This window comes from Eulemur rufifrons, chromosome 2 (genome assembly GCF_041146395.1).
Source record: "Eulemur rufifrons isolate Redbay chromosome 2, OSU_ERuf_1, whole genome shotgun sequence".
Lineage (NCBI taxonomy): Eukaryota > Metazoa > Chordata > Mammalia > Primates > Lemuridae > Eulemur > Eulemur rufifrons.
The window spans coordinates 8,871,500-8,889,795 of record NC_090984.1 but is presented as its reverse complement, the minus strand read 5'-3'; the positions used below and the strand labels follow the sequence as shown (position 1 = coordinate 8,889,795).

General features: G+C 52.5%; 2 protein-coding genes across 2 annotated transcripts; both read left to right on the top strand.

Annotated features, from left to right (window-relative positions):
* The first annotated feature begins 596 nt into the window (after positions 1–596).
* MRI1 (methylthioribose-1-phosphate isomerase 1) lies at positions 597–8,089 on the top strand. The gene is made up of 6 exons (XM_069477446.1): positions 597–769; positions 861–1,099; positions 1,938–2,113; positions 3,817–3,993; positions 4,076–4,300; positions 7,395–8,089. Exons 1-6 carry the CDS (start codon positions 638–640, stop codon positions 7,553–7,555), a joined length of 1,110 nt encoding a protein of 369 aa, XP_069333547.1. The 5' UTR covers positions 597–637; the 3' UTR covers positions 7,556–8,089.
* Positions 8,090–8,095: 6 nt separating this feature from the next.
* Positions 8,096–10,912, top strand: C2H19orf53 (chromosome 2 C19orf53 homolog). The gene is made up of 3 exons (XM_069477458.1): positions 8,096–8,749; positions 8,826–8,881; positions 10,488–10,912. Exons 1-3 carry the CDS (start codon positions 8,653–8,655, stop codon positions 10,632–10,634), a joined length of 300 nt encoding a protein of 99 aa, XP_069333559.1. The 5' UTR covers positions 8,096–8,652; the 3' UTR covers positions 10,635–10,912.
* The last annotated feature ends 7,384 nt before the right edge of the window (positions 10,913–18,296 follow it).

The following is an 18,296-nucleotide window of genomic DNA, read 5'->3' as shown; positions in this document are numbered from 1 at the left end:
TACAGTCAAGGCAGACTTCCTGGAGGAGGTGGCACGAGCTAAGCGCGAAGGGTGGAAAGGGGGCTGGGGAGCAGGAACCACACAGGGTAGGCCAGGGGCAAGGCACATGGGGTGCCCAGGGCATCGGGGGCTGGCGCGTGCAGGTGTGAGCTGTTGTCCCCAGCCAAGGGGGACGCCGTGGAAAAGGTCCCAGCATGTCAACTTTTGAAGCAAGCCAGGCAGAAAATGGCCCCGAAACTGTCGTGCATCCATCAGGGGGCGCCTGATACTCCCCACCTCAACCTTGGAGAATCATGTAACAAATACGAACTGAACGCCTGTATCTCGTCACTGGGGATGCACCCCTGACTGTGGTCAGGCGACCGCTGAACACACAGCCTGGTATCCAGTAGGCGCCCACTAAATGATGCCACCTTTGTGGTTCCGAGGAGGAGGCTGACTGTCGGTCCTCCGGGCGTGGAGGCGGGACGCGGACGGGATCGGCCACGTGGACGGCAGGTCAAGAGCCTGTAGGGCTCCGTGCCAGTGTGCGTGCGCATGCGCCTTTCCTGGGGTGGGCTCCGCCCCCTGCGCCCCGTTGCGCCCTGTCCCGCCCCGCCTCTGCGTGCGGCGAGAGCGCGATCGTGGCGGCGGCACCATGACCTTGGAGGCGATCCGCTATTCGCGGGGCTCGCTGCAGATCCTCGACCAGCTGCTGCTGCCCCAGCAGAGCCGCTACGAGGCGGTGGGCTCGGTGCGCCAGGCCTGGGAGGCGATCCGCGCCATGAAGGTGGGGCGGCGCGGCGGGGGTCCGGAAGGGGACCCGGGGCTGGAGGTGGGTGGCGCCCGCAGCCCCTGACGCCCCGAATCCTCCCCTCCAGGTGCGCGGCGCCCCGGCCATCGCCCTGGTGGGCTGCCTCAGCCTCGCCGTGGAGCTGCAGGCGGGCGCTGGGGGACCGGGACTCGCCGCGCTCGTGACATTCGTGCGCGACATGCTGAACTTCCTCGTCACCGCCCGGCCCACCGCCGTCAACATGGCCCGCGCCGCCCGCGACCTGGCGGACGCCGCAGCCCGGGAGGCGGAGCGGGAGGGCGCCACGGAGGAGGCGGTCCGGGAGAGGTACGAGGACTTCGTGCCAGGCACCGCCTCTGGGCGGAAGCTATTCACTGACTCATGGGTTTTTTTAAATGCACAGCGACCCATTATACCGATAGGGAAACTGAGGCACGGCGCACTTAAGTCCCTTGTCCAAGGTTCCACAGTCAGAGCTGGGAATCTTGCATGGGCAGCCTGGCCCAAGCGTCCTGGCCCCAGCCCCCTAACTGTGCCTCCCCTCAACACGCCTAGCAGCGCCCCCTCCCCCCCCCCCCCCCCCCCCGTTTTTGGTGTCGCCTTGTTCTCTTGTTTTTGCTTTTGAGGAATTATTTCCAATCTTGGTCCCCTCCCTGCTTTCTTCTTCCCCTCCCTTCCTTTCACTCCAGCCCTGCCCCTTGGTGTTACTTGGCCCCACCAGGCTGGCTCCTGCCTCAGGGCCTTTGCACACGCCATTCCTGCAGGAATCCACAGAGCTAATCTCACGTTCGGGTTTCAGGTTTCTGCCTTCCCCAACCGACCTTTCTAATACGTCTCATCCCCTGCTCTCTGTCACCTGATTCTGCCACCTTTTCCTTCTTTGCTGCCTCCCCCACCGCTTGTCAGCTCCATAGGGACAGAAGAGTTTTGTCTCGGTTACTGCTGTGTCCCCCAGCACCTGGCACACTGGAAGTGCTCCATAAACCTGTGTTGTGCTAGCGAATGGAGTGACAGTTTTGTGACAGTGGCAGAAGAGTTCAGGCCCCACAGCGACAAGAGGCTTCAAGCAGGAGGGCTCCCGCACAGCAGCGTTGTGCAGAGAGGCAGGATTGGCCTGGGCCCCAAGGCCTCATGGCTGGTGCTGAAAGCCCCTTATTGGCCCCAGAGTGATCCGCTGCGCCGAGGACATGCTGGAGAAAGACCTCAGAGACAATCGGAGCATTGGGGACCTGGGAGCCCACCACCTCCTGGAGCGGGTGGCCCCCAGCGGTGGCAAGGTGACGGTGCTGACACACTGTAACACCGGTGCACTGGCCACCGCTGGCTATGGCACAGCCCTAGGTGAGTGAGCATCCTTGGGGGTACCGAAGGGCCTTCCAGGGCCCTTGTTGAATGAGAGAGAAAGCAACCCAAACCACTTGACCGCAAAAAAAAAAAAGTGGATGTATTGGTTCTTGTGCAGAAACACTTAGAGGGTAGGCTTCAGGTATGGCTAGATCCAGGGTCTCAACCAATAGCATCAGGACCCATCTATCACTGTTCTTCATCCTCAGACTCCACGGGTTGCCAGGCAGCTCTCAGGGTTAAGATCATGAGAGAAAGAGCCAAGGGTAACAGAAAAGCCTCCTTACATCTCAGGGGGTATGATAGGGTCGCCTGCCCACCCCAGATCAGTCACAGGACAAGCCCAGCCTGAACTGTATGCCTAGAGACTGGGCAGGATGTGGATCCCAGGAGGACCAGGGAGAAGGGAGTGACCAAAGGAAGATTGGGTAGGTGCGACCAGGAGTGAGGGGAATGGATCAAGGCAGCAGATTCCACTTGACCTTGAATTCCCCAGGAAACTGCCCCACCTGCGTGGGTCCCATCGTCATCCCTGGGAACTGGGGCCTTCATGGCAAGACTTCTGCCTTTGATTCAGTCACTGAACCAGCATTAAGCACTTTCTGTGCACCAGACACTGTTCCACCTGCTGGGAACATAGCAGTGAACAAAGTACATAAAATCTCTGCTCTGTCTGGGGAGGTCCCAGGGGAGTAAGAACAAACACAGGCAAGATAAATAAATGCAGAGGTTTCTCGGTCTCAGTGGGGGATTGGTTGCACGACCTCCCAAGGATGCTAAAATCTGCAGATGCTCATGTCCCTGATATAAAGTGGCATAATATTTGCATATAACCTTCATACGTCCTCCTGCATACTGTAAGTCATCTTTGGGTTACTTATAACACCTGATACAATTGTAAATGCTATGTAAATAACTATTATACTGGGTTTTGTTTGGTTGTTGTTTTTGTTTTTTTTTTCCGAGACAGAGCCTCACTCTGTCACCCCGGCTAGAGTGCTGTGGCGTCAGCCTACCTCACAGCAACCTCAGACTCCTGGGCTCAAGTGATCCTCCTGCCTCAGCCTCCCGAGTAGCTGGGACTACAGGTGTGCGCCACCATGGCTGGCTAATTTTTTCTTTTTTCTTTTTTTTTTTCTTTTTTTTTTTTTTAGTAGAGACAGGGTCCCGTTCTTCCTCAGGGTGGTCTCAAACTCCTAAGCTCAAGCGATCCTCCCACCTTGGCCTCCCAGGGTGATAGGATTTCAGGCATGAGCCACCTCGGCCTATATTGTATTGTTAAGAAAATAATGACAAGAAAAAAAGTCTGTACACATTCAGTACAGGTGCTTTTTTTTTTTTTCTTTGGCAAATATTTTCAAATCACATAGTTGAATCCACAGAGGCAGAACCCACAGACAGGGAGGGCAAACCATACACATGAGGTGTTCACAGGTGACAAATGCTAAGGACAAACAGCAGGGTATCGGAGGTGTGGGGGTCACCGTGTGAAATCCAGAAATCAGGGAGGGCTTCACAGAGAAGATGTCCTCTAAGCAGATGTGAAGGAGATGAGGAGGGCGCCATACCGATATCTGGGAAGAGCGCACGAGGCAGAGGGAACAGCCACTGCAAGAAATCTAGGAGCCCGCACCCCTAACCATTGGACCACCCTGTTTCTACCCCTCCCCGGGGCCTTCTGGTGGGCGGGGCCCCCACAGGTGTGATCCGCTCCCTGCACGCCATGGGCCGCCTGGAACATGCCTTCTGCACGGAGACCCGGCCCTACAACCAGGGGGCCCGGCTGACGGCCTTCGAGCTGGTGTATGAGCAGATCCCTGCCACCCTCGTTGCTGACAGCATGGCTGCAGCCGCCATGGCCCACAGGGGCGTGTCAGGTCAGTGGGCTGGGTGCAGGGCAAGGGGTTCCACGGGGCCAGGGCCAGGTAGTGACCCCTGACTTCTCACCACTCCCACCAGCCGTGGTCGTGGGAGCCGACCGTGTGGTTGCCAACGGCGACACAGCCAACAAGGTGGGCACCTACCAGCTGGCCATCGCGGCCAAGCACCACGGCATTCCCTTCTACGTGGCTGCTCCCAGCTCCTCGTGTGACCTCCATCTCCAGACTGGCCGAGAGATCGTCATCGAGGAGCGCCCAGGCCAGGAGCTGACTGATGTTAATGGCATCAGGATTGCAGCGCCCGGTAAGCTGTGACCTCAGAAAGGGGACACCACGACACCTGGGCACTTCGTGGGGGCAGGTAGCATTTAGGGCATTGTTGGCCTTCTGGGGCATAAACGGCTCCTTTAAGCCATTTTTATAACAGCTGCATTCTGGAGGCCAGATTCAAGGTCAGAATTTACAACTACTAAGTTATATGTGTGGCCTTGAGCAAATCGTCTTATTCTCCAGCTGGGTTTTCTCACCTGAAGAAGTAAGGATATCTGTCTGGCCAACTGTCCATAAAGAAAAAATGAGACTTTCTTAGCCCTCCACACTTCCTGGCCATGCAACCATGAGCAAGTTTCCTAAGATCTCTTAAGTCCCTGTGATCCTCAGTCTTCCTACCTGTAAGATGGGCTATCGTTAGAACCTGCCACATAAACCAAGAGCCTTCGGTGAATTAATCCACTTTTTTTTTTTTTTTTTTTTTTTTTTTTTTGAGACAGAGTCTTACTCTGTTGCCCAGGCTAGAGTGAGTGCCGTGGCGTCAGCCTAGCTCACAGCAACCTCAAACTCCTGGGCTCAAGCAATCCTCCTGTCTCAGCCTCCCGAGTAGCTGGGACTACAGGCATGCGCCACCATGCCCGGCTAATTTTTTTCTATATATATTTTTAGCTGTCCATATAATTTCTTTCTATTTTTAGTAGAGATGGGGTCTCGCTCTTGCTCAGGCTGGTCTCGAACTCCTGAGCTCAAACGATCCGCCCACCTCGGCCTCCCAGAGTGCTAGGATTACAGGCGTGAGCCACCGCGCCCGGCCTGAATTAATCCACTTGACAGTTAGAACAGTGCCTGGCCCTTTAAATATTAGCTCATTAAATATTAGCTGCTATGGTAATGATTACAATTATGATTGAAAACCCTTTATGGCATGTGCCTGGAGTCCCAGCTACTCTGGAGGCTGAGATGGGAGCATCGCTTGAGTCCAGGAGTTCAAGGCTGCAGTGAGCTATGATCACACCCCTGCACTCCAGCCTGGGTGACAGAGTGAAACCCTGTCTCTAAAAAAAAAAAAAAAAAAAAAAAAAAAGAAAACATGACCAGGTGTAGTGGCTCACACTTATAATCCCAGCACTTTGGGAGGCCAAGGCAAGAGGATCACTTGAGCCCAGGAGTTCAAGGCCAGCCTGAGTGATAGAGCAAAACTTTGTCTCTATAAAAAAAAAAAGAAAAAAAAGAAAACCCTTTATAGAAAGGACCAGTTAAAATCCCTAAGCACTGAAAATACTATAGGACCACCACCCAGTAGGGAAATCAAGGTCAAACGAATGCTATACAACTAAGCAGAAAAGAGTCCTAAAATTCTGTTGTTTTCTGCTGTGAGCACTTAAGGCTTTTTAAAAATAAGACACATTAATTCTGAAATATATTTTTTTCTCTTTTTTTTTTTTTTGGTCCCTCTGCTTTCCTGGAGGTGTTATTAGCACGCACATAATCCCTAAGATGCCCAACTGTATAAAGCAGAGTTAAACCCCCCCCCCCACGCTCCCCACTGCCCCGACACAGGGGACAGTGGGTAACAAGGATGACTGACACAGACCAGGTGCAGACTGCGGCCCCTAATACTCTGCTGTGGCCAGTGATTGCAGAGCAAAGATCCCTGGGGGACTGGTCTTCTGATTTTTCCCAGAGGAGCCTTACTTGTTATTTTATATATGAAATCTCCCAATTTTTAAAAACTGGCAGCTAATTCAATGATCTTAAAAACACATTTACAGGCCGGGCGCGGTGGCTCACGCCTGTAATCCTAGCACTCTGGGAGGCCGAGGCGGGTGGATCACTCAAGGTCAGGAGTTCGAGACCAGCCTGAGCAATGAGCGAGACCTCGTCTCTACTAAAAATAGAAAGAAATTATCTGGCCAACTAAAATATATATAGAAAAAAAAATTAGCCGGGCATGGTGGCGCATGCCTGTAGTCCCAGCTACTCGGGAGGCTGAGGCAGTAGGATTGCTTAAGCCCAGGCCTTTGAGGTTGCGGTGAGCTAGGCTGACGCCACGGCACTCACTCTAGCCTGGGCAACAGAGTGAGACTCTGTCTCAAAAAAAAAAAAAACACATTTACAGAGAAAAACACATTTACAGGCCACCAGTTTGTAGCCTCTAGGTAGAGGGTTATGATTTGCCGTAATTAATTCATTCCACAAATTTTTTTTTTTTAAGTTTTACTTTTTTAAGGAACAAGGTCTGACTCTGTTGCCCAGGCTGGAGTGCAATGGTGTGATCATAGCCCCAGTGATCCTCCCACCTTAGCCTCCCGAGTAGCTGGGACTATAGGTGCATGCCACCGCACCCAGGTAATATTTTCATTTTTTTGTAGATACAGGGTCTTGCTATGTTGTTCAGGCTGGTCTTGAACTCCTGGCCTCAAGCGATCCTCCCACTTTGGCCTCCTAAAGTGCTGGGATTTCAGGCGTGAGCCATGATGCCCGGTCAGCAAATATATTTGAGTGCATGCTCGTGCCAGCTACCGTGCAAGGCGCTGGGGACACAGTGGATAAAGACAGATAAGTCCCTGCGGAGAGGGAGCTGACAGTGCAATGAGGGAGACAGAGCAAGACAAATAACGAAGTTCCAGTGTATGTTAGAAGGGACTAATGGCTGGCTAAGAAGAAGCAAGGAAGGGTATGGGAAGTGTCTATACAGGGACGTTTAGACAGGGGAGTCAAGTAAGGCCACATTGAGAAGGTGACATTTGAGCAAAGATGAAGAAGGTGAAACAGTGAGTCGTGTGCATATCTAGGGAAGAGCATCCAGGCACAGGGAGTAGCCTGTGCAAAGGCCATGAGGTAGCTTCTGAGATTCTTAAAGAGATGCTGAGAGCAGACAGAAGTGGGGTAGATGTAGATAAGACTTTGATGATTTCTTGGGCAGTGACATTCTGGGAGTGGTTGGAAGTCTAAACTTGTTAACTGAGTGCAGTGTCCATGCCTTTGTGCACTTTTTGGTGTGAGGATCCCCAGATTCTTGGTGGAACCCCAAGAACCAATGTGGTGGATGGAGGCAGGTGACAACAGCTTGAGAACTCTCACAGGGTCAAATCCCAGCCTCATTGCCTGCGCTCTTTGCCTTGCAGGGATTGGGGTTTGGAATCCCGCCTTTGATGTCACCCCCCACGACCTCATCACCGGTGGCATCATCACAGAGCTGGGGGTCTTTGCCCCGGAAGAGCTGCAGGCAGCCCTAACCACCACCATCTCCTCGGGGGGAGGGACCCTAGATGGACCCCAGTTGTAACCAACTCAGCTCTGCCTGCCCTGCCCCCATCCCCCAGGTTTTATAATAAATTTCTTGAATGGCCTGTCCAAAAGCTGACCTTCTGCCCTCAACCACACTCTTTCCTAGAGCAGGGAGATCAGACAGGGCCTTGCACAACTCTTAAGAGCCTAGTAGCCAGAGGCAGGCTGCCCAGGTTCAAATCCTAGCTCTGCCACTTTTTCCACTGTGTGATCTGAAGCAAGTCACTTCACCTCTCCGTGCCTTGGTCTCCTTTTTTATAAAATGGGAATAATACTAGTACCTCCCTCTTAAGCTTGCTGTCAGGGCTGGAACTAGGCTGACATTTTGGGTGCAAAATTTAAAAGAGGACCCAAAAAGCTCAGTAACCAAGATAAATAATATTTTAAAGCAATTTTGTTGTTGTTTTTGCCTCAGCCTCCCGAGTAGCTGGGACTATGGGCATACGCCACTACGCCCAGCTAATTTTTCTCATTTGGTAGAGACAGCGTCTCGCTATCTTGACCAGGGTGGTCTCGGAACTCCTGGCCTCAAGCAATTCTCCTACCTCGGGCTCCCCCCCCCCAAAGTGCTGCAATTACAACCGTGAGCCACCACGTTCAGCAAAGCAATATTTTTTTTAAAAAATCAATTAATGCAAAAAACTCCATGATGAAAAATACAAATCTTGAAAATGTTGTTTATCTTGGTTACTGAAGTTTGTGGCCTCCCATGAAATTTTGCAACAGAGATGAGTGCAACTTTCCTCACCCTAATCCTAGCCTCAGATTTTACGTATAAAGAGCACAAAAGTAAGGTTTATACACTCTAATCCTAGTTTCATGTATATAGGGCATAAAATAGCATGTTTTATAAAATACATAAGCACGCAATAAATGTTAGCTTATCATTGTCCCCTTTCGTCTGAAATTTTTGCAAAATGCTGGTTATGAATACTAGTTATCATCGACTACCTTTGTGACATACGGTCCCTTTAACGTGTGCCACGTCGTGTCTCTTGATCCCTTGCGCTTTTCCGCCCCGCTGCATCCCATGATGCTTTGCGTCTTCCGGCTACGATTGTTCACGGCACCGCCTCTTCCGGTGCGTGCGTGAACATGGCGCAGGGGCAGCGCAAGTTCCAGGCGCACAAGCCGGCGAAGAGGAAGACTGCAGCGGCGGCATCTGAGCGGAACCGGGGCCCGAAGAAAGGCGGTGAGGAGCGGGCCGGGAGCTGGGGGTGAGGTCGGCCTGGGGCTCCCTAGCCTCACGCGAACGCGTCTCTTCCCAGGTCGTGTTATCGCTGCCAAGAAGGCGCGCATCGTGCAGCAGCAAAAGCTCAAGAAGGTGTGCGGGGCCAGAGATGGAACCCGGGGGCCGGCGACGGGCCAGGGAGGGAGCTTGGAGGACTCCCAGCTCTGGGAGCCTCCGTTTCCTCCCCTGTGCAGCGGGCACAGGAACACCACTTACCAGTCAACGGGGCCTCATAGAAGCAAGGCCTGGAGCACAAAATGTGTTCAAAAAACGTCAGCTGCTCCTGCTATTACTGTTCTTTTTAATGGAACCCAGGAAGGGAGGTGGAATGGGCAGGGAGTTGAAAACCCAGCTTTGTAAGAACGCGGTGCTGGCTGCAAATCTCAGCTCCTTGGATAAGTAGTAGTTCTTCCTGAGCCTTTTTTCTGTGAAGTGGCCAGACTGAGAGCCCCTTCTTCCTAGAGTTATCGCCCTACAGCGCGATAGGGCGCCTGTCAGCTCAGAGCAGCGCAGAGCTCAGAAGTGTGAGGTGCCTTGGTTGTCGTTCTCGTTTTTTCCGGTTGTCTTTTAAGTGTAACTTTGTCATGTAGGCAGGTAGGATTTAGCATATAGAGAAGTTTGAAAGAGATTTCCAGCTGTGGGTTTGGTGGAGTCAGACCTGGGTTTAGTTGTACTCCACTGTAACCAGCCCTGTGAGCTGCAGGAAATCGTTTAGTCCCCACAGAGCATCAGTTTTCTCAGAACTGCGTAGCAAGCGGTCTGCTTAGCTCCAGGGTCCTGGGGTGGGGGTGGGGGGGAGGTGTCTCATTGACACTTCAAATTTATCATGTCCAAAACCAAGCTCCTGATCCTCCATTCTACCCTTCTAGTCTCGCTTCAGGATGACTCTGTCCTTGCACCTCCCCAGGAAATCCACACAGCTCCCTTCCTCCAACTTCAAAGAAGCCTGCCCTGATGGCGGTCCCCGCCCCTCACTCCTCACCCCTGCCTCCTTTTCTCTGTTTTCTCCGTAGTGGCCCTTACCATCCTTTAACAGTTTAAAGAACATCCTTTGAAGTTTAATGTATTATGTTACTGACATTTACGTTGTCCACACACACTCAGTGCTGGCTCCGTGTCCCCTGCACCCAGGCACATGGTTAGCTCCTCCAGTGGTGTTCATGGTCTTTGAAACTCATAAGCAGTTTGGGGAAGGTGACTGAGCTACCAGTTTTGGACTCACACACTTGGTTTTGCTCCATCCTTGTGCATTTGCTTAGCAGCTCCGGTACCCACCCCTCAGATCCCCAGCTCACCATCTGTAAAGCAGAGATGACATGGGACAGGAGGAGGCTGTCCACCTAGAGCCTGGGGCCAGAGGCTGTGGACACACCAGGCCCCAGTCCCCCATGACCCTTGTGGTTTGGGGACCCTGGGAAAGTACCTCCTTGCTGCAGGAGCTTCAGTTTCCCCATCTGTTAAATGGGCATAAGCAGAGCTAAGGTGCAGAGATGAGAAGGATTTCTTTGTGTGTTGAGGCCCCAGAGGGTGCTGGGCAAAAGCAGGACTTAAACTCCTACCTCTAGACCCCAGTCAGATGCTGTTTGAGTGGCTAGTTGTGGATCCAGCCCCCTGCGAGCCTCAGTAAGGAAGAGGCCAAATGGTCAGGCCCTCCCCCTGCCTCGGGTCCCAGTCTGACTGTCCTGTGGTTGCCCCTCAGAACCTGGAAGTCGGGATCCGGAAGAAGATCGAACATGACGTGGTGATGAGAGCCAGCACCAGCCTGCCCAGGAAGCTGGCGCTGCTGAAGGGCCCCGCCAAGAAGAAGGGGGCAGCTGCCGCCTCCTCCAATAAGGCGACTTCCTAAGAACACAAGCCCAAGCAGGGGTCAACGCTGCAGCCCCCACCTGCACACTCGGACCTGGCACATGACCCCGTGGCTGCACCATGGGGAAGAGGACCCTGTCCCCCAGCACGAGGTTACACCTAGAACTTGGGTGGGGGCCCGGCCCATTAGCAGCTGATGTGCAGATCCCAGGGTGCCAAGAACCCAATGATGGCCAGGAACATGTGGTCACCAACTTCCTCGGTCCCCTTGCTCTGGTCCTGTCTCCACTTGTTTAACCCAGAGAAATAAACCTGGTTTTGTTCCTTCTGTGATCCCGTGGTTCCGTGAGCAGGCCAGGGCCAGGGCTGGGTGAGCCCGCTGGTCTCCCTGAGAGACCTGTTCTGCCCCGTCCCACCGTCCCCAGCAGCCATGTGCCCAGGGAATGAAAGCTGGGCTTCCGTGCCTCCATCCCAGAGCCTGGGAGCTGAGCAAGGGTCTTTCCTCCCTCTGACCCTGGGTGACTCACTCCAGTCTCCTTGCTCACCTGCACTGGGGACACAACCAGGGACAAGTCAGACATCTGTAGGTCAGGTGCCACCTCATTGGGTCATGGTGCTGAGTAAACCAGAGTGCAGTCAGAAACCACGCAGTGCCACCTGGGTAGAGTGCCGACTGAAAAAAAAAAAAGGCTGGGTGTGGTGGCTCATACCTGTAATCCTAGCACTCTGGGAGACCAAGGTGGGATCGAGGATTGCTTGAGCTCAGGAAGTCGAGACCAGCCTCAGCAAGAGTAAGACCCGTCTCTACAAAAAGTAGAAAAATTAGCCAGGTGTTGTGGCACACGCCTGTAGCCCCAGCTACTCGGGAGGCTGAGGCAGGAGGATCCCTTGAGCCCAGGAGTTGGAGGCTGCAGTGAGCTGGGCTGACGTTATGGCACTCAGGGCAACAGAGCGGAACTCTGTCTCAAAAAAAAAAAAAGAAAAGTTATGGCAGCCAGCATTGAGTGCTGTGTTCGGGCCAGGCACAGTTCTAGTGCTTTCCACAAATCACCAAAACCAGCAGGACACCCAGGCTAGGCTGCATGTGACATTCCACAGTTGAGACTTGAACCCAAAGCTGGCAGAGTCCCGATCCATGCTCTCAGCTGGCCACCTGTGGCCTCACTCCCTGCAGCCCAAGATTCTCTCCTGCCCATCCCGGGGCTCCCCCACACCCAAATTGTTGTTCAGGTCTGAAGCTGGCGGTGCCTGTGGAATCTGCTGGGAGCTCTGGCCTGAGCTGGACCCGGGTCACAGCATGGTGGCAGACAGGCTATAGTCAGGTGACACTGAACTGCTATCCTTTGGGGGTGGTGCCTGTAGGCACAGTTGGTGCTCACCCAAGACAGGAGTGACTGGTTTTCTAGCGGCCCGTCCTTTCCCAGCCCCCTGACCCACCAGGAAGACGGGGCTGTTGGGTCACCAGCAGCTGACCCCAAACTGCATCCCAAGCGTGTTTTCTTGGTCCCACACAGTGGTGGTCACTGAACTGCCAACATTTTTTTTTTAAAAGCAGGGAAAACAGTCTTGACAATTCTTCAGTGAGTTCCTCATAGAATTACCGTGTGACCCAGCAATTCGCTCCTAGGCATCTGCCCCAAAGAACGGAGAACCGGTGTCCACACAGATTTGTAGACACATGTCCGTGACAGCACCGTTCCCAATAGCTAAAAGGTTGAGACGACCCAAATGTCCATCCACAGACGATTGGATAAACAAACTTGGTATATCCGTACAGTGGAGTATTAGTCAGCCCATAAAAGGCACGAAGCCCTGATCCGTGCTGCGATGTGGAAGAACCTCACAGACATTGCGCTGAGGGAAGCCAGACACCAAAGGCCACGGGTGTGACTCCATTTATACAAAATGTCCAGAACAGGCAAATCTGTAGAGACAGCAAATTAGTGGTTACCCGGGGCTGTGGGTAGGGAGGAGTGGGGAGTGGCTGCTAATGGGGACAGGGTTTGTTTTGGGGGAGATGAAAACATTCTAGAACTAGCAGTAATTACACAACACTGCGATGGTACTAAATGGCACTCAACTGTACACTTTAAGATAATGAATTTCATGTGAACCTTACCGCCAAAAAAGGCGGTGGGGGGGGGGGAGAAATCTCACAAAAAAAGAACATCTTGAAAAATTGCGAATTCTGGCAGCAGAACAAGACTGTCCCTTTGGGGTTCCTCGGGGCCCCGTGAAGACCCGGTGGCCTTCAGGGTTTCTGTGGGGCAGGAAGCGAGTGGAGGATGAGATCAGACCCCAGACTTGGGGGCAGGGAGGAGTTTTCCCTTCCCTCTTTCTGGCTGGAGGGCTGTGGCTTGGCTGCGTGACCCCCAGGGCACACCCTTGAGCCCCACCTAGGGGACCTGGGCCCTCTAGCCCACCTCAGGCAGTGAGTGACTTTTGCCCTTTGAGATGGGACCAGTTTGCTCAATCAGCATTTATTGTGACCGTTTTGTGCCAACCTCCGGGCTAGGCAGAGCTAAGAACTGACGATGCAGTGAGAACAGAAAGAGCACCAAGCCTGTGTCGCCTCCCTACTCCCCTTCTCCCTGCCCTGCCTCCTGGCCTTTGCACTTAGCAGTTCCCTGCCCCCGCTGCCCTTCCCCAGACACCCCCTTCTCTGAGAAGCCTTCCCCGTCCCCCAGCCCTAGGAGGGGCCTATTCAATTGCGGTCACCATGTGCTGTTTTCTGTCTCTGCTTTGCTTCTCAAGTGCGGGTCTTTGTTTTGTTCCTGGCCTGTGTCTCCAGCACCTAGAACAGCGCACAATACGCACTCGATGAGCAGGTGTTTGTTGAATGAGGGAAGAAATGAATGGTTTCTTCCTTCTGCCAGGGAAATCTTGCGTCTCAATCCGTTATGGTCATTCAATAGATCCTCCAGTGCATTATCTACACACAACACACCCTTCCCGGGTACCTGATTCAGACCGTCTTTGAACTATTTTACAACTCCCTAAGTCGTGAGCACCAACTGCTAGCAATACAAAGTGAATAATTCTTATCTCCAGACATGCAAATGCCAGCCCAGCTAGCCAAGGTTCAATTGACAATCCTGGTCCGCCTGTGAAAAAAGCCATTTGCCGCCATTCACACATTTCCTGGAATAGGCTGATCTGTAAAAGTGTCTTTTGCAGACTGTCTTTTGAACCATTTAGAACATCTGCCTGTGTGTGCATCAGTGAAATGAAAATTTTAACACGTGTTTATCGTTATATGTTAGGAGAGTGGCGATTTCGCCCTCTTTTTAAAATTTTAATTTTTCGATCTGGGACTTCAGAAAGGCGAGCCTGGGGGCGGGGTGGGTTCTGGGTGCCATCTGGCACTTGACGCGGCCACCAGGAGGCGCCTTTGACCCGGGCCAAGCCCACCTACAGGCTGGCAGCGCCTGGACGAACGGAGGAATCCTGCCAGTGGGTTCCTTTTGTGCCTGTGAAACCAGCCCCCTTTGAGGAGGACCCCAGGGGCAAGGAGGGTTTTCAGGTGCTACAGGTATGGGGGCTGGAATGTCCATCCGCCTGTTCCCCCTTCCCTAATCTCCAAACAGCCTCAGTTTCCCATCACTTCCCCGGGCCATTTTTTCCCTGCTGTGTTTCTGTGTCCCTTCCACCTGCTTCCAAGAGCCCCAGACTCCAGAAAAAACCCACACCGGGAGTTCTAGGCCAGGTTCTGCCACTTCTGGGCTGCGTGACCTTCAGTGGGTCCGTTCACCTCTCTGAGCCTCAGTTTCCCCATCTGTTAAATGGGGATCCTGACGCTTCCACACACACCCTCTGTGTGGAGAAATCAGGAGCCTGATGGACTTGGGACTCACTGGTGTGACTGTGACCTGCCTTCTGTGCTGGGGGCAGGGAGGTGGTAGCCCAAGCCCAGCTGCCCACCTGCCCACCTGACATCCCTCTCTACCTGTCCCCTGCCCCTCTCCCCCAGGGCCAGGGTGTCACTACATGTAGCTTTTTGGAGGAGCACAGTGGCTCACGCATGCCTATAGTCCCAGCACTTTGGGAGGCCAAGGCGGGAAGATAGCTTGAGGCCAGGAGTTCGAGACCAGCCTGAGCAGCATAGTGAGATCCTGTCTCTACAAAAACTTTAAAAATTAGCCGAGCATGGTAATGCACACTGTAGTCCTGGGGGCGCTGAGGCAGGAGGATCACTTGAGCCCAGGAGTTTAAGGTTATAGTGAGCTATGGTCACACCACTACACTCCAGCCTGGGTGACAGAGCAAGACCATCTCTAAAAAAAATTAAATAAATAAAAAATAAATACATGTATTTTATTTATTCTTGTATATCTTGTCCAAGCCTTTTCCTCTCTTGCTTTCATGTTCCCCATGGGCCTGAAATGCCTACTCCTCTGGCATGGTCCTGACACTTTGCCCTCTAACTCGTGTTTCAAAAAGGAAGAAAAGAAACCTAACGAGGAACTGTTGCCAGCTGGGCAGGCCGGAGGGGCTGCGTCCTCAGGACCAGGAAGCACTCGAAAGCGACCCAGCTGGTTTCCTGCCTGAGTCAACAGGGGTGAGGGGTGCTGCAGGGGACTGGCAGAAGGGAAGGACTCTCAGAAAGTTGGGGGATGTCCACATAGCTGGGGGGCCGTGTCCCCTCGTTCATCTGAGCCTCCAGAGTAGCCCTGGTTTATCACGGGTCAAGAGCACACGTGGGTTTGAAGTGAGGCGCTGCAAATGCCTAGACAGTGAGCTCACACCGAGCGGGCAGGCGGAATAAATGTGGCTTCCATTTCCCTGCAGCCCAAGCTTGCTGGCTCCACCAAGAAGGAAGGATGCCCCCTCCAACTGTCGTTTCCTAAAAGCATTGCCAGGAAGTGGGGGGCAGCTTGACACAGGCCTAGAGACTTCATCTGAGGACACCCCCAGCCTCCCAGGGGCCTTTCTGACCTCCCACATTCTCCCAGGATCGCTGTGTGGCTTTGGGCAGCTTCCCAACCCTCTCTGGGTCTCATTTCCCTCACCTGTCAAATCAGGGGATGGAAACAGAATGTTCTTCTTACCCAAACTCTGTGCAGGCCCTACCCTTTCCTGTCGTGGAGCTTGGGCAAGTGACATGAACTTTCTGTGCTTCAGTTTTCTCATCTGCGAGATGGGGGTGGTGGCAATATTAGTATCTATTGTTACGAGAAGAAAATAAAACATCCTCACCCTGTGATACCCCATTCTCTGTTCGTCCTAAAATCCACCCACTGGCCGAGAGTGACTTCTCCAACTCAGCATCTCAGGACACCCACCCTTCTCAAAGGCAAGGACCTGGACTTAGCTGACACAGCCATGTACTAGACGCTGAAGAGGACTGCTGGGAAAAGCCCGCCCCTGTGTCCTGTTTGCAAGGGGAGCACCTGGTAGATACGCTTTGCTTTAAGTCTTTCCTGCTTTTCCCCCCACCCCAGTTGCTCCTTCCCCCATAGATCTGTCTCTGCCCCAAATCCTTTGCAAGAAAGAGACACTCCAGTAAGTCTAGGGCTCCAGGGTAGCCCCAGCTGCCTCCAGCAGTGAGACTGTTACTGCCAGGTGACCTCAAGCAAGTAGCTGAACCCCTCCAAGCCTCGGTTTCCTCATCTGAGAAATGGGGTGACAATCCCCATTTTGCAGCACTGTGAGAAGGCTTAAACTTGATATCTACACAATGAAGGCATTGCATAAGCAGTCAGTACATTCTTTTTTTTTTTTTTTTTTTTTTTTTTGAGACAGAGTCTCACTCTGTTGCCCAGGCTAGAGTGAGTGCCGTGGCGTCAGCCTAGCTCACAGCAACCTCAAACTCCTGGGCTCAAGCGATCCTCCTGCCTCAGCCTCCCGAGTAGCTGGGACTACAGGCATGCACCACCATGCCCGGCTAATTTTTTTCTATATATAGTTTTAGCTGTCCATATAATTTCTTTCTATTTTTAGTAGAGATGGGGTCTCGCTCTTGCTCAGGCTGGTCTCGAACTCCTGAGCTCAAACGATCCGCCCACCTCGGCCTCCCAGAGTGCTAGGATTACAGGCGTGAGCCACCGCGCCCGGCCAGTACATTCTTATTAATGCTGCTTCTGTTGTCATTGTGACAGGCTGTGGTTTCTCAAGACCAGCACTGTCTGGTACAAATACAATACAAGTCATTTATGTAATTTTTAAATGTCCTGATAGCATATAAAATGAAAGGAAACAGGTGAAGTCAATTTTAATGATGTATTTTATTCAACCCCAATTTTTCTAAAATATAATTTTAACATGTAATCAATATAAAAATATCCTGTTTTGTTTTTTTTTTTTTTTGTAGAGACAGGGTCTTGCTATGTTGCCCAGGCTTGTCTCCAACTCCTGACCTCAAGCGATCCTCCTGTATCACTGGGACTACCGGTGTGAGCCACCACACCTGGCAATATAAGAAATAATTCTTTTTTTTTTTAATTTATTTCTAAGTTTTTTTTTGTTTGTTTGTTTTTTTGGAGACAGGGTTTCACTCTGTTGCCCCAGCTGAAATGCAGTCATGCGATCATAGCTCACTGTAGCCTCCAACTCCTGGGCTCAAGTGATCCTCCTTCTGCCTCAGCCTCCCCAGTAGCTGGGACTACAGGCACACGCCACCATGCCTGACTATTTTTCTTATTCTTTGTAGAGATGGGGTCCCACTATGTTGCACAGGCTGGTCTCAAACTCCTGGCTTCAAGTGATCCTCCCGCCTTGGCCTCCCAAAATGCTGGGATTACAGGTGTGAGCCACTGCACCTGGCCCAAGAAATTCTTAATGAGATATTTTGCCTTCTTTTTGTCCCACTAAGTCTCTGAAATCCAGTGTGTATTTTACCTCCACAGTACAGCCCAATTCAGGCTAGTCCCGTTTTAAAGGCTCAAAGGCCACTTGTGGCCAGCGGTGACCATACTAGGCGGTGCAGGTCTAGGCGGGAGTGGTGGGGACTGGACGGAGACTGCAGTTGTGACATTGGAAGTTTCTTCAGGAGAAAGCTGCGGTTGCAATACGGAGGCAGCGCAGTCAAGCCACTTAGGGACCAGCGTGGATTTTTTTCTGCGGTGAAGATCCTTTCATTCAACAACCTATCAACTGAGCGCCGACTGTATGCCAGGTGCTGTTCCAAGTGCTGATGCTACGGCAACGTGCCCATGGGACAAACTCCTGCTTCGTGGAGCTCACCATCCAGAGGATGAGACAGAAATGAAACCACCGTCGAACTAGATAAATAAACGATAGTGCGGAAGAGTACAAGGAAGGGAAAATGCAGGGTTCTCTGAGGACATTGGCGGGGACTGGGGTGGAGACCGGTGATGAAGACCATGGCCGGCTTCCAGGCCAGTGAGTCAGAAAAAATGATCAGAGGGGGGATTTAATATGTGTTAGGTTGAACCTTCTGAAATTGCCATTTTAATAGGTCAAATATGGTCGAAAATTAGCAATTTCATATGACACAACGTAAATATTTAGGGCGGAGAGAGGATGCGGGATTCCTAGTTTGAGGCTCAAGGATGGGCATGAGGGATAGTCCATAACCCCACTAATTGAGCTCTGTTTCTGAAGAGGGGGTCCGCAGCCCGCATGAGCTCCTCCAGTGAGCCTGCGCCCCGCAAAGCATCAAAACTCGGTGCACAGAGAGGGTGAGTAAGTTTCCCAGGTCACACAGCCCGGAGGGAGGTGGGGCTGAGCCGCTGGCAGGGGA